The 14,900-nt window shown below is 50.4% G+C and overlaps 1 protein-coding gene across 1 annotated transcript in view; it reads right to left on the reverse strand.

The window, feature by feature from the left end:
* Window positions 1-327: 327 nt before the first annotated feature.
* Window positions 328-14,900, reverse strand: part of LOC120394272 — a 46,687-nt gene continuing 32,114 nt past the window's right edge. Inside the window, exons 3-7 of the mRNA XM_039518513.1 lie at window positions 4,970-5,024; window positions 4,087-4,188; window positions 1,408-2,500; window positions 1,056-1,308; window positions 328-350 (exon numbers count right to left, since the gene is read on the reverse strand). Of these exons, the coding sequence (XP_039374447.1) occupies window positions 328-350; window positions 1,056-1,308; window positions 1,408-2,500; window positions 4,087-4,188; window positions 4,970-5,024 (1,526 nt within the window). The remainder of the gene's footprint in view (window positions 351-1,055; window positions 1,309-1,407; window positions 2,501-4,086; window positions 4,189-4,969; window positions 5,025-14,900) is intronic.

Below are 14,900 nucleotides of genomic sequence, written 5' to 3' on the forward strand. Positions count from 1 at the left end.
TGGTGAAGGAGTCCATGTCTCCATGATCTCCAGAGCACGCGTTCTGGGTAAAAGAGGGCCTCTTCTGCCTCGGTGCTGGGACTTACAGGGTGATGGTACTGCACTCTGACTGCAGAGGGCACTGGGAGGAGTTCTTAGAGGGGTCACAGGACCCGCTCCTGGGGGGTCACCCCGCCCTGGAACCCCCCGATTGGTCAAACCTGCTCTCAGGGCTGTCCTATGCAGCCAAAACTCATCGCGATTGGTAGAGGGCAGTGGGAGAAGTTCTTAGAGGGGTCACACGAACCACTTCTGGGACGGGTCACCCGGCCCGGAACACCCGATTGGTCAAATCTCCTCTTGAGGCGGGCCTACGGGGCGAAACCCATCCTGATTGGTAGAGGGCAGTGGGAGGAGTTCTTAGAGGGTCACATGACACACTTTGCTTCCGGTCATGTGTCCGCCATGGGTGGGACTTCCAGTGACAGGTGGTTGGGGCTTAAGGGGTCAAGGAGCGGGTTTTGAGGGGTCAAGGGGAGGGGTTAGTGTTTTATTGATGGTAGGGCCCTTATACTACTACCAGACACCCTTGGAGGCCCTTGCCTTCCCAAGGGGTGGCTTTGTAAATTTAGCATCAGGTGTTCTTGACCAAGAGTCCTTGGACATTTGGGACTTCACTTTGTTCTGAAGCTTATTGCAGGTTTTCTTGAGGCACATTAACATCCGTTTGAGAATTGTAACTTTGCTTCTTGAAGGGGATGATGTCCTAGCTCTAGAGGCCTTTGGTGACTTTGGGGGAGAACCGTCAGGACTCCCAGTTGTTTTCTCCCCAGCTTGCGAAAGCCCTGTTGTACTTGTAGCAATGGACACCATCTTTGGTTGCTTTCTGGGAGCCGTTTTCCCCATTCCATCCTGCGTCTTTCTCCTGTCTGCTGGAAGGAGCCACACCACTGGCATCTTTTTGTGGTTGGATGATGCTGAGGAGTCTCCTGGAGTCCATCGCTGTGGGATTCCATGGGATCTTCCGGGCAAGTCAGCACCTGCAGAGCCAGCTGGTCTCTTCCGTCGAAGCTTACTGCACATCTTGCAGACACTAATTGGCAGCTGATCCCTGAAGAGCTGCGAATTCACAGTTCCATCGAGCCCATGTGGATCCATGTCGTCTCGAAGACCATGCAGCTCAGCAGATGTCTCCTCCTGAGTTTTCTTACCCTTCATCTTTCCTGGATATGTCTTACGGCACTGCTGGCAGACTGAGACCTGGCCCGCCAAGGGGCGGGAGCTGCTCAACATTTCCATCAGGTGCTTCAGCTGCAGGTCGTGTGCAGCCTGCCCAGCAATGAGAGAGTCAAGGGTGGATCTTGTTAGCTGCTCAGAGCCTGGGGCCTCTGGGGCAACCTGGTGGCTTTGGGGCCTGGGATGATCTGCCCTGCCCTCACCTGCCTGTGCCCCTGGCCCCAGACAAGAGCCTTCTCCCAAGAGAAACTTCCTCTCCATGTGCAGCTCCAGCTTCTCTTCAGTCCCTTTGGTGCCGCTCACACTGGTAAGGGGCTTTCTCAACTCGCTCCTATAGAGGTGGAGTGTGGCTGTGAGCGTCTTCTCTGCTATTGCCGTCTCTCTCACGAGGGGAGCATCTCTGTGCGACTCTCTCACCATCTTTGGGAACGCCTCCATTTGGATCTCTGAGCATTTCTGAGCAATGTGTTCCTGCAGCTTGACCACCACCGTGGGCACAAGCCTGGCCAGGATGGCATCAGGGGATGCCATGATCCTGTGGGCCTTTTGAGGCAGGGGCCCAGAGGGGCAGACACATGGCTCCTGGATCGCCTGTGCACGCTGAGGGCTGGTGTTGGATCTGAGTGGCTCCGGGACCTTTGCTGGAAATCCACATTTGGGCCGATCTGTGTCTAATATCAATTGCTGCTTGGTGTCCCGCTCACCCAGCAATGGCTCCCCCGGGATGGGGGTTTGTGGAGCTGGAGGCAGAAGAGCTGTGTGGGGTTTCTGGGGGCTGAGGGGTAAGCCCTGCTCATGCTGGAGTCTCTTTGTGTGCACGTGACAGTCCAGTTCCTCCAGGACTTCACAGCTTAGGAAAGGGACCCTGCTCATGTTGAACTTCACCCTGGGGTCTCTGTCCGGTGGGTGCAGAGCAGGGACGTTAGGGATCATCTTGGCCAGCGACTCTGTGTATGGGGTAGGAGCCCCCAGTTGACTCTGCAGATGCTTCTGGCGGATGTTGAAGTCTAAGCCACGGATTGACGTCTGGTCCAGACCCATGGTCTGCTCTCGCCGGTCTCGTCTGCTGTGGGCAGGAGGCTTGGTGAGAGGCTGGGCTTGGATGGGATTAGCGGATCCTTCCCAGCCCCCGACAGGCATGATCTCCCCCGTGTGGCAGAGGGGCTCTGATTGAATCATGGCGGCTTCTCTCAGGGAAAAGGAGCTGGGACTCCAGAGGGGAGAGGTGGTGGATTCCCTAGAGGAGTAGGAGAACTGGCTCGTGGCAGATGTCGACACACTCGGCCTGTGGGAGAGAGCAGACAGGGACAGATGGGACATGGCTCTGCTGAGCAAAGGCAGGGCTTGGGCACAGTAGTGCAATGGGGCAGTGCCTAGGCATGCATTGCACACCACACCCCGACACAAGGACATCAGCTGGGTAACGAAGGACTGAGAGGGGGAGCTGGCACTCATTTTATCTAGAACGATAACCCCTTCTTCACACGCACATGTGCAGCACCTAGCACGATGGGGCCTTGAGCATGATCAGGGATCTACTGCTATTTGAATAGAAAGATTAGCTAACAACAATTGGTTTGGGGGAGGAAGACGTGAGCATGTGGGTGTAACCCTTGCCAGAGGATGTTGTGAAGGCCAAGACTATAAACTATAAAAGGAATTAGATAAATTCATCAATGGCTATTAGCTAAGGTGGGCAGGGATGGTGTCCCTAGTCTCTGTTTGTCTGAAGCTGGGAATGGGCGACAGGGGACGGATCATTTGATGATTCCCTGTTCTGGCCATTCCCTCTGCTGCACTGGCATTGGCCAGTTTTGGAAGACAGGATACTGGCCTAGATGAACCTTTGTCTGACCCAGTCTGGCTGTTCTTATGTTCTTACATTCTAACCCACTGGAAAACTGTCCTGTTCTAATGGCTGATACCCTAGAGGCTAACAACTTACTATTGCTCCCAGTTAATGGAGTTTCTCCGGTGGTGGAGGTCTGTGCTATGGTCCTGAAAGTCCTGGCTGATGACTCGTGTTTAGGGTGTATCACTGCTTGTCTGGTGCCTACTCTGGGGATGGGATTAGCTCTCGGTGTCAATGCCCCTTCCAATTGTTGCATGTGGTCACTGTCACTCCCACAATGACCCAGACAGTTTTCCTGTTCACTGCCCCTCCGGTCCATGCCATGCCCTCGGGGGCTGGTAGGGAAACCTGGGCCCACACTTCACACTGGGCTCCAGGCCAGGGACCCTCAACCCAGCAGTTCTGGGCTTTCCTTTCCCAGCCTGGACTGCTTCCTACTACTCCTGGTTCCCCTCCTTGCTCTGGGTGCACCAGCTCCAAACACTCCCCCCTCTTCCCAGGGAGGAGCTGCCCTTTCCCAGCCACAGCCCGTCTCTTGCCAGCTTCCTGGCTTTATAGGCCCCATCTGTTCCTGCCAGCTGAGCCTGCTTGGAATCAATTCCCTGCTCCCCGGCTCTTCCTGCAGGTGCACCCTGTGGAGTTCATGGGCCTGCCTGGCCACCTGAGCCCCTTCCAGTGCTGTGTGGGGTGGACACCCCCTCGCAGGGTGTCACTGGATTGCTTTTTCTTTCAAACACAGCACGGGCAGGTTCTAGACAGTCGCCTGCTGGCAGATATTGCCCTACAGAAGGATTTGATCCTACTCACAACCCCAACTTGTAGTCTCTGCATTGAATTTCTGATCATCCCTCACCTCACTTTCACTGGTATCTCACCTTGGAAGCTAAAGCCTCTTAGGGGCTTTTTCCCTGTTATTTTAGGATCCTGGAGTGTCTGGTTTTCCCTGCTCCCTCCTCTCTACATTCACTCTCCCCTCCCACCCAGACCCCAGTCTGGTGCCCCCTGGTCAGTTGCCTTACGGTATCAGAACTTCATCCAGGTGTCTGGCCACGTACTGTAGATTCCTCTCAACCAGCCTGAGGTGCTGAGCCAAGCGGAGCTTCTTCGGGTGCACAGGGCAGCTGTGGAACAGAGAGATCAGATAGCTGAGTGCAGGCCCTGCCCTCAGGCCCTCTTTTACCCAGAGGGGAGGCACCGAAAGGCTCCCTGTCCCATTCTCCACTGAGGCAGCCTTCTCCCCTGCAATACCCGGGCCTTGGATGTTCTGGTTTGGGGTTAGCTGGATTGTTAGGTGAGCCCTGTCTAGTGCTGAGGAGGTGAGAGTGTATCCTACTGGCAGCGTGTGTGTCATGTCCCGCCCACGGAAGCTAATCAACATATAGGATAACAGCCTACTATAGCTGCCAACTAATACAGCTACCTCTTCAGCTCTAAGGGGTGTTTTATGCTGCAGAGCTGAAGGTCCAGGGTTCAAATCCTGCTGGGGGACTGGAGAAGGGGCCGTTACACAAGTGCTGCTGGATCCCTTTCACCCTTCTCACTGTACCAGAAAGGCCAGCCTTCCTCCTGATCTGTCCACCTCACCTCCCCGGGGTGCACGGGGCTGCTCTAGGAAAACATTTTCTCCCCCTCTTGGGAGGGGAGGATGGTCCAGTCCAGTCGACACAATCTACCCCCCACCACCACTGCCCCAGGTTAAATGAACTGTATGATGCGTGGGGGTGGATTAGAGATGGCAACTTCTGCTGGGTGGGAATGAATTGCATGAGTCTAAAGGAGAAGAGTTCCTTGCATGGTACATAGGTCCCGGCAGGGGAGGGATTACTCGGGTGGGGATGAATTGCATGACGCTAAAGGAGAGGACTGACCCACTGCAGATTTATGGAGGGGGGCATTGCTTACCATGTCTCTAGAGATGCACCAGCCTCCTCCAGCTCTTCCTCACAGCACCCAAAAGCTGCCAGAAGTGAGACGTAAAGGAGACATTGAGCTGCTTGGGCACCCTCTGCTTCCTAGCACCCTAGAGCCCCAGATTTCAGGGGCAACCTGTAAACGGAGTCCCAGCCAGTGCCTCTGCACGACTCTGGGCACGACTGTGCCTTCGCAGGAAGAGGGGAGGCAGGTGGGGGAACGGACCCTATTTCTCTGCTTTGCATGGGGCCTGAGTCTGCCACCGCAGCTGTGGGGTCAGGGGCTGCTTACCTTTCGGTTTCTGCTTTTCTTTCGGTGTGTCCTCGTCCTCCGAAGAGCCTGCCACACACAGAGAAAGCAGCAGGGTTAGAAGAGAACTCCTCAATAAACCTGAGAGAACAATGAGCCAGAGGATTGCCATGTGGGGCCAGGGGAAGTTTTCTTTATGGAAGAGTATTGCACTATGAGGCCTCCTGGGTAGGCATTGTGCTTTCCTGTGATGCAGACAATGTAGGGCACACAGCACAACCCATAACAGGGTCACTGGAACAATCCAGGGTTGGAGAAACAGGGATTGCTGGTACCCGGAGCCTGCAGAGTTTATAAGCATTGAAGGAGAGAGCCTGCAAAGTTCTCTCTCCTGCAGAGATGACAAAACTCTGCAGGTTTTAGGATTGCAGGGTATGCAACTAACCCCAGATACCATGCACGGAATTCAGACCTTGGGGGAGAAATCCGACCTCTGGACAACAGTGTTTCCTAGATACATATTTAGGGAATGCATGCTATCGGGGTTTTATCTGCATGCATTTGGGATGGCCATGTTACTCCTGAGTGGTGAAGCCATGAATGGGTTATGCAAATGCACCCAAACAAGTGCTGATATAACCCCAATATCATCCTTAAACGGCAGCTCTTTTACACCAAACAACAACAACAACAGTTTGGCATGAGTTCAGCCCACTTGCCTGGGAGCTGCAAAGTTTCTTGAAGGTAAACCGCACTGCTTGCAGCTTAACTAGCCAGGTATTCCTTTCACAGGCTAGATCTTTCTCGCCTGGGCTCAGCCCCTGTCCCCCTCCCCCACAGTTTAGTTCCTTTATTTCTCCAGGTGTTTTCAGCAGTCTTCCTTTTGGGGCAGCGAGGTGGTGGAGAAGAGCCTAGATTAACTCCCTTCCAAGCCTTAAATAGGATTTGGCTATGACAGGAATCCTTTGTCTCCCAGTTTGACCCCTCACTCCCTCCTAGTGGAAAAATACCGCCAGTCCCAAATGATGTCCATCTGAGGGAACTGAGATTGTTTAGTCCGCAGAAGAGAAGAATTGGGGGGGGGGCGGGAAGGGGTATTTGATAGCCGCTTTCAACTACCTGAAAGGGGGTTCCAAAGACGATGGATCTAGACTGTTCTCAGTGGTGGCAGATGACAGAACAAGGAGCAATGGTCTCAAGTTGAATGGGGGAGGTTTAGGTTGGATATTAGGAAAAAACTTTTTCACTAGGAGGTTGGTGAAGCACTGGAAGGGGTTACCTGGGGAGGTGGTGGAATCTCCTTCCTTAGAGGTTTTAAGGGCAGGCTTGACAAAGCCCTGGCTGGGATGATTTAGTTGGGAATTGGTCCTGCTTTGAGCAGGGGGTTGGACTAGATACCTCCTGAGGTCCCTTCCAACCCTGGCCTTCTATGATTCTATGAGGTGACATGATCACATGACGCTGCAGTGTCAAAGCAGCATCCCAGGAAACTTCTCAGGAAGGAGGAAGATTAGTATCTTCCAAGTCCTATTGTCCTTCCTAATGGCCCATCCAGGCTGATTGCCCACTGTTTGGGGGCATTCCCCCGGTGCAAGCACTTTTGTAATTGATACAGAGCCCATATTCCTTGCTTCAGATACAGAAATGATACATCCATACAGATAGGATAATCCCGTTCAGTAAATCAGAACCTTTCCAATGATATCTCACATAACCCATCTTGCATAAAACATACCTTAGTTATGCCATATTCATAGAACAATATTTCTATGAAGAATATGGGGCGTAATGTCACAGGGGTGAAGAAGCATGTGGACAAGGGCGATCCAGTGGATATAGTGTACCTGAACTTTCAGAAAGCCTTTAACAAGTTCCCTCATCAAAGGTTCTTAAGCAAAGTAAGTTGTCATGGGATAAGAGGGAAGGTCTTCACATGGACCAGTAACTGGTTTAAAGATAGGAAACCAAAGGTAGGAATAAATGGTGAGTTTATGAAGAGAGATAAATAGCAAGGTCCCCCAAGGATCTGTACTGGGACCAGAGTTGTTCAACATATGCATAAATGATCTAGAAAAGGGGGGAAACAGTGAAGTGGCCAGATTTGCAGATGATACAAAACTAAAGATTGTGAAATCCAAATCTGAATAGGCCCTCCTTGTTCCCAGATGTATAACTCTGTGTTGGGCTGTGTGAAAATGCATTTTGTTTGAATGGGCCCCATTTGCCAAACCAACTCTCTGGAACTCTCTGTATGACTGCCCTGTCCTCATCGTTATTTACCATTCTGCCAATCTTTGTGTCATCAGTACATTTTTATCAGCAGCAATTTTGTATTTACTTCCAAGTCATTGAAAAAAATGTTGAATAGCCTCAGACCTAGTACTGATCCCTGCAGAGCCCCATTTGAAAAACCCACATTCGAGGAGCCCTTTGACAATTACTTTTTAAAATCTGTCAGTTAGCCATTAGCCTGTTCTCAATCCCTTTAACCTGTGCTCCATTGATATTGTACAGTGCTGATTTTTAATCCAAATGTCCTGCGGTACTTGTATGCATAAACAGGGGAATCTCAAGTTGGAGGAGAGAGGTTCTTTTACCTCTGTATTTGGCACTGGTGCAACCAGTGCTGGAATCCTGTGTCCAGTTCTGGTGTCTAACATTCAGGAAGGATGTTGATAAATTGCAGAGGGTTCAGAGAAGAGCCATAAGAATGATTAAAGGATTAGAAAACATGCCTTGTAGTGATAGACTTTAGGAGCTCAGTCAATGTCGCTTAAAGAGGTTAAGGGTGGTTTGAGGAAAAGTCTATAAATACCTACCCGGGGAAGAAACAATTACAAATGGGCTCTTCAATCTAGCAGAGAAAGGTCTAACATGTCCAATGGCTGGAAGTTGAAACTAGACAAATTCAGACTGGAAAGAAGGCGTCCATTTTTAACAGTGAGAGGAATTAACCATTGGAACAATTGACCAAGATCATGGTGGATTGATTCTCCATCACTGGCAATTTTTAAAATCAAGATTGGACAGTTTAATAAAAGGTATGCAGTAGGCATTATTGTGTGGAAGTTCTTTGGCCTGCGTTAGACAGGAGGGTCAGACTAGAAGATCCCAATGGGCCAATCTTGCCTTGGAATCTATGAAAAACAACACCTTACACAAGTCTAAGTTTGTCACGTCTATGTTTGACATGGCCCATTTTCCATAAAACGTTGTTAACCTGCTTTAAATATATTCCCGTCCTTTAATTCTTTATTGATTGATTCCCATATCAGTTTGATCCGAGCCTGCTGATTGAAAAATACTTATGTTTGGTTCCTGCATTCAGCTGGCATCAATCCAGCTTTTCTATCTCTCTAGGAGTCTCACTTACCTCAGATCTGGCGAGCCTCAGCACAGCATAAAAGACAACAAAGAGCAGATAGAGGAGGAGTGAACTCATTTCCCCGGGCTCAGGCACTAAGACACTCTCAACACAGGCACTCTCAAAGCAGCAACAAGTACCCAGGCTACATCTGAGGGCAGGTTGCTGCTCTGGCATCAGGCAGGTGCTGATGTCATCTCTAGGTCACAATGGGGTTGCCCTCCTGCAATCTCCCTCTAGTCTGTGAGGTGTCAATGCTGTACTTAGATCAGGAGATGGGATGGGGCAACTGCCCAAGTGGGCTGAGCTCAGCATAAGGCAGGAGAGAGGGCATCAGGTTTCCCAGGAAAACCCTGGGTCTTTTCCGAGCTCTATGACTCTCAAGCCCTTAGGCAAGGGATATTTTTTCCCTACTTGTGGGAACTCCTAAAACCCTTGTGACTGAGGCAGAATCTCCCAGCCTGAAGTGAGAAGCAGCCCTGAAGTGATTCTCTAGTGCTACCAGTGCAGAAAAACGTTCATGGTATCACCAGCCCAAGCATTCCAACACCATGAGCTGGGCCCCACCAAAATCATGAGATTGGCTTCAAAATAATGAGATCTTCAAAAAACATTCATCTGGGGACCTCTTCATTTGCCTTCTGGTATCTGAGCCGCTAGGGTGCACTCAATTCATGTTCTCCAGCTTCTCTTTGCAACCACGAGGGCTTAAAATTGGCTAACAAATAAAATAAAATAAAATAAAGAGCAGAGATTCTCAGATAAATCACTTGACTCCAGCAGTGGGCGCTTTAAGAAAAGCACCCTATATCATAAGATATTAAAGAGCCCTAACTCCTATCTAACATGTTCAATCAGTAGATCTCAAAGCACGTTACAAAGGAGGTCTGTAGCATTAGCCCCCTTTTCGAGATGGGAAATTGAGGCACAGAGAAGAGCAGTGACTTGCCTACAGTCACCCAGGAAGACAATAGCAGAGCCAGGACTAGCACTTAAGTCTCCTGAGTTCCATCTAGTGCTCTATCCACTAGGCCACAATGCATTTGAAGTAAGGGGTCATAGTCAATACATTCCTGTAGTGGTTATTTTGGGCTCTTCCAATACCATTGTTATTGAAGTTACACATGTTGACCTGTGGTCTGTGCTGATACAGGGGCATCCTTGTTAAAATGAATTTCTCACAGCAGGTTGCATCTGAGTTCTTGTTAGGCCTGAACACAAGTTAACTGGACCATGTCTCCGATGTCCCCATGGGAAAGTTTAAAAGCCGCTGAAGGCCTTGCAGTGCACTGACATACTGGGATTTTCAGAAAGCCTTTGACAAGGTCCCTCAGCAAAGGCTCTTAAGCAAAGTAAGCTGTACTGGGATCAGAGGAATGGTCCTCTCATGGATCAGTAACTGCCTGAACCATAGGAAACAAAGCGTAGGAATACTACATGCAGATGTGGTCTCCCCATCTCAAAAACGATATCTTGGAATTGGAAAAGGTTCAGAAAAGGGCAACAAAAATGATTAGGGGTGTGGAACAGCTTGCATAGGAGGAGAGATTAATAAGACTGGGACTTTTCATCTTAGAAAAGACAACTACAGGGGCTATAATAGAGGTCTACAAAATCATGATTTGTGTGGAAAAAGTAAATAAGGAAGTGTTATTTACTCCTTCTCAGAACAGAAGAACTAGGGGTCACCACATGAAATGAATAGGCAGCAGGTCGAAAAGAAACAAAAGGAAGTATTTCTTCACACAATGCACAGTCAACTCCTTGCCAAAGAATGTTGGGAAGGCCAAGACTATAAGAGGATTCAAAAAAGAACTAGATAATTTCACGAAAGATAGGTCCATCAATGGCTATTAGCCAAGATGGGCAGGGATGCCCCACCATGCTCTGAGGGTCTCTAGGTTCTGTTTACCAGAAATTGGAAATGGATGACAGGGGATGGATCACTTGATGATTCCCTGTTCTGGTCATTCCCTCTGAAACACCTGTCATTGGCCACTGTCGGAAGACCGGATACTGGGCTAGATGGACCTTTGATCTGACCCAGCGTGGCCATTCTTATGTTACAGCTGTTCAGCCTCCTTGATACCTGTGATGTCATAATCCTGCTCAGTTCTCCAGTCTTCCATGGAGTCTGGATGGAAAGACAGGGTAGATGTCACCTAGTGAGCAGGGCCTGTGAGAGCAACCGGTGTTCAGGCAGAGAGGGGCTCCTGGGAGAGCAGAGTCAGGGCTCCGTTAAAGAGCCAGAGACAAGGGCCTGGCCTGAGTGTAACCCACCAAACTTTGATTACACCCGTACCCGTAAGAATTCCATTGTACTGCAGGGACAGTGAGCAGGTTCAGTCTGTTCTGACAGCGGAACTCCCACCTGTGGAGACCACCACAAATATGCAAATTGGGACAGTTGGGGATGCCAGTAGCCTGAGTTGCTCCGATGTGGAGGAAAGACACCACAGTGTAGTAAAGCTGCTCAGACTAAACAAAAAAAAAAATCCTTCTGTTGATAAGACGACAATCTGTGGGTTAACTAAGACGCCTCATAAATCGAAACATGCTCTTATCATTACAGAAATACAGCACATACCAGTCAAAGAAAAACAACAGTATCTAACATACAGATTTCTTCAGTACTGAAAGGTACACGGGCCACTAATCCTATGCATTGAAAGCATGAGCTGCTTATTTGGCATTTATGTCCTCACGCCCTCCTGAGCTGACCAAGCAGCAAGCACTCTGTTCTTTGAATAGGCTGGGATCCTTCTCCTGGCAGTTATCTGCTTGCTGCAGGTAGCCAAAGCAGGCCTGCGAACATCAGCCCTCGGGGAAGAGATCTTCAGCGCCCTTCCAATATGGCTGTCTCTCTCTGGGGCTGGCTGAACTGGTGGAACTGGAGGTTCAAATCAAGTCTCTGGAGTACATCCACAGCAGGGATCGGTCATCAGTGCTATGTTTAGATGGAGTTGAGGCATCAGCCTTTTATAATCTCTTGCCAAAAGATTAGGCACATTGTTCATTTTTACAGTTCTTGGTAATAGCAGCACATTAGATACAAAAATTACCATTAGCAATAACAACAAATTCATTGCAAGTGTCCATTTACAATCATTTTTGCTATGCCACACCTTTGGCTCAATACCATTGGGGTTTGAGGAACCCCAACTGACCAAACCCAAAGATCTGTCCTGGATTCCCCCTTTCTCCCCACACCTCTTGCCTGCCCTCTCCCTGGCTGGCTGGGAGGCCAGGGACCCGGAAAGCTTGTGGCTTTGGGCGGGAGCTGGGAGGGTTTGTTCAGCTTCCCCCAGCGGAGGGAAATAACTGGCCAGAGCCGGCTTAGTGCTGGGGTGCCAGGAACCCTGGGACCACGAGGGAGAGCCCTGGCATTTCGAGCACTAGCCGGTGGTCGGAGCAGTAAGGAACAACCAATGAATGGAGCCACGAGCTCTGTCTGTGGCCCTGTCTCTCTCTGTGGATGTGCCCCGTCAGCCCAACAGGGCCTGGTCAGAACAGGGGCCCTCAGGCCCTCCACCCTCCCTTCCATGGGGCTGTGTCCAGGCAAGCTCTGCTGAGAGCGCAGGACGGCTTGGGGCTGGCGGGGTTGGGGAGGGTCCTCCTACCATCCTGCTTCTCCAGGAGAAGCTGTGCTGAGTCGCCATGGCCACCCAGATGAACAGGACCAGAAGGACGCAGGTGTATATCACCCAGGAGCTGTGCCAGCAGGCACAGAACCAGCTCTGCAGGATCCCCACTCCAGCGTCAAACATGCTGGGAAGGACGGTCTGGGACGCGCACTGGGGATGGAGATGCTACACTCCCTGCTGCTGCTGCGGCTGGATCTCTCCTGAGAGGCTGTTTGGTCCAGTGACGCATCATAAAGGGCCAGGACCAGGCAGGCCCTGACATCACAAAAGGACTGCAGGCATCAGAGGTGGGCAAGACCCTGGCTCCCTGCAGTCCCTCCCCAGCACCCCATGAAGGTACTTAGAGACTGTGACTGAGTCACCCCGTAACCTTCTCTTCATTAAGCAAAAGAGATTGAGCTCCTGAGTCTCTCACTAGGCGGCAGGGTTTCTAACCTTTGAATCAGTCTTGAGGCTTTTTTCTGACTTCTCTTTCATTGAGAACATCCTTCTGGAAGGGCATTCACCAGCATAAGCCCTTGGAGAATGGCATTAAATTGGAGTAACACCACAGTGAATCAGGCAGGCGCTGTGAGGCTCTGGATGGGACTGGTCCCCAGACCGGGTGTCTGTCTGTCAACATCCACCAGATGTTGGCAGCCTCTTTTTTTAAACTTGGGAGTGGAATTGGCCCTCCACCCTTGGAGATGCCCTACTGAGCATATGTGACCCAAAGCACCCTCTAGTCACACCCTCCATGCGATGGTAATAATCTTTGTACGAAATATGCCTTGAGAGGTACCATTTGAAAACTAACAACTCTCTGGTCAATAAGATCATGATGCAACATTACATAGAGAGTGATGAGTTCCCCCTGTAGGACATTACTTGTGAAAACCCGACAGCCCCTCCTAGGCAACCGCTGTTAAAGAGGTCTGTCCTAAACAAAGGAATGGGGGGTTATATAAGCAGCAAACAGGGTCATCAAGACAGCAGGGGAAGGAGATGGTAGTGAACAGAGCAATTTACATTTCAGCAAACACAAGTAGTGGGGTGGGGGGGAAGAAGAGCACATGTAATGTTGACAGACCCTGGCTGTTGGCAGGGAGGATCAAACCTGGGATCTCTGGGGCTTAGTGCCTGATCCTCTACTGCATGAGCTAAAAGCCAACTGTCTCTTAGCTAATGCTGTAGCACAGACTCATTTTATGGTCTTGGTGCCACTAGATGGGACAGGACACCACACCCAGGAGGTGTGTGGGTTACACACGGACAGTGATGAGCTGCCAAAATCTTAACAACCGGTTCCCTAGCGGGTCCTTCAGTCGCTCCAGGTCTTCAGCAGCACTTCGGCGGTGGGTCCTTCAGTGCCACCGAAGACTCGGAGCGAGTGAAGGACCCGCCGCCAAAGTGCCACCGGGGGAGCTATGCTTCTTTAGGGGACCAGGAGCTGTGGATTCTCCTGCTCCACCTGGCACTTCTGCTGGAGATTGAGGTTGGGCATAGGGGCTTCCTCTGCTGCTCCACGGCTTCTGCCAGGGCTGGGGTTGGGGCAACATTGCCCCACCCACTGGGCAGAAGCTGCCTCCCCCCCCGTTGACTGTGGCTCCTCAGCCTGGGCTCTGTAGTCACAGTGGCTAATCCACCACTGAGGGAGAGACGATGATGAAATCAAGTGTTGCACTTAAGCTATGAGCAGTTATTTGCAAAGCCATTCAGTAATTATAAGGCATATGCATATCAAAGACATCTATATACAGTATGGTTCATAATGCCTTGAGCACAAGGGGGGAATTTCAGTGTATGGTTAGAACTAGTTTATTTTTTTTAAATTAGAAATGATTGCTCAGTGAGCATATAGCGATTGTTGTTGGTGCTTGCAGCAGACTAGATAACATACTTAAGAAGGAAGCGGAGTCATAGCGTTTTCTGGTAAAATTGACACTCATTTCTCATGTAACTGCACAGTGTATTTGTTGCACCACCAGCATAGATAGTGTGACAAAGTTCCTCCTCTACCTTTGTGGGTCCTGCACTTATTGGCAGATTTGTTCACCTCAGAGATGTTCCCCTCTGGTGGAACCCAAAGTCTGGGTCAACCCCTCCTGTGTCTGATCAGGAATTGGGAGGTTTGGGGGGGAACCCGAGCCCTCCCTCTACTCCAGGTTCCAGCCCAGGGCCCTATGGATTGCAGCTGTCTATAGTGCCTCCTGTAACAGCTGCATGACAGCTACAACTCCCTGGGCTACTTCCCCATGGCCTCCTCCAAACACCTTCTTTGTCCTCACCACAGGACCTTCCTCCTGGTGTCTGATAACACTTGTACTCCTTAGTCCTCCAGCAGCACAGCCTCTCGGCTCTTTGCACCTCTTGCTCCTGGCACGCACACCACAAACTGAAGTGAGCTCCTTTTTAAACCCAGGTGCCCTGATTAGCCTGCCTTGATTGGCTGCAGGTGTTCTAATCAGCCTGTCTGCCTTAATTGGGTCTAGCAGGTTCCTGATTACTCTAGTGCAGCTCCTGCTCTGGTCACTCAGGGAACAGAAAACTACTCATCCAGTGACCAGTATATTTGCCCTCTGCCAGACTCCTGGACCCCACTGCTCTGGGTCTGTCACAATAGCAAAGGAGATTTTCTGGAAAAGTTGAATAAAAACTAGAGATCCCAATCCCGGTCCCACTGAAG

This window comes from Mauremys reevesii, unplaced genomic scaffold (assembly GCF_016161935.1).
Source record: "Mauremys reevesii isolate NIE-2019 unplaced genomic scaffold, ASM1616193v1 Contig46, whole genome shotgun sequence".
NCBI classification, from domain to species: domain Eukaryota; kingdom Metazoa; phylum Chordata; order Testudines; family Geoemydidae; genus Mauremys; species Mauremys reevesii.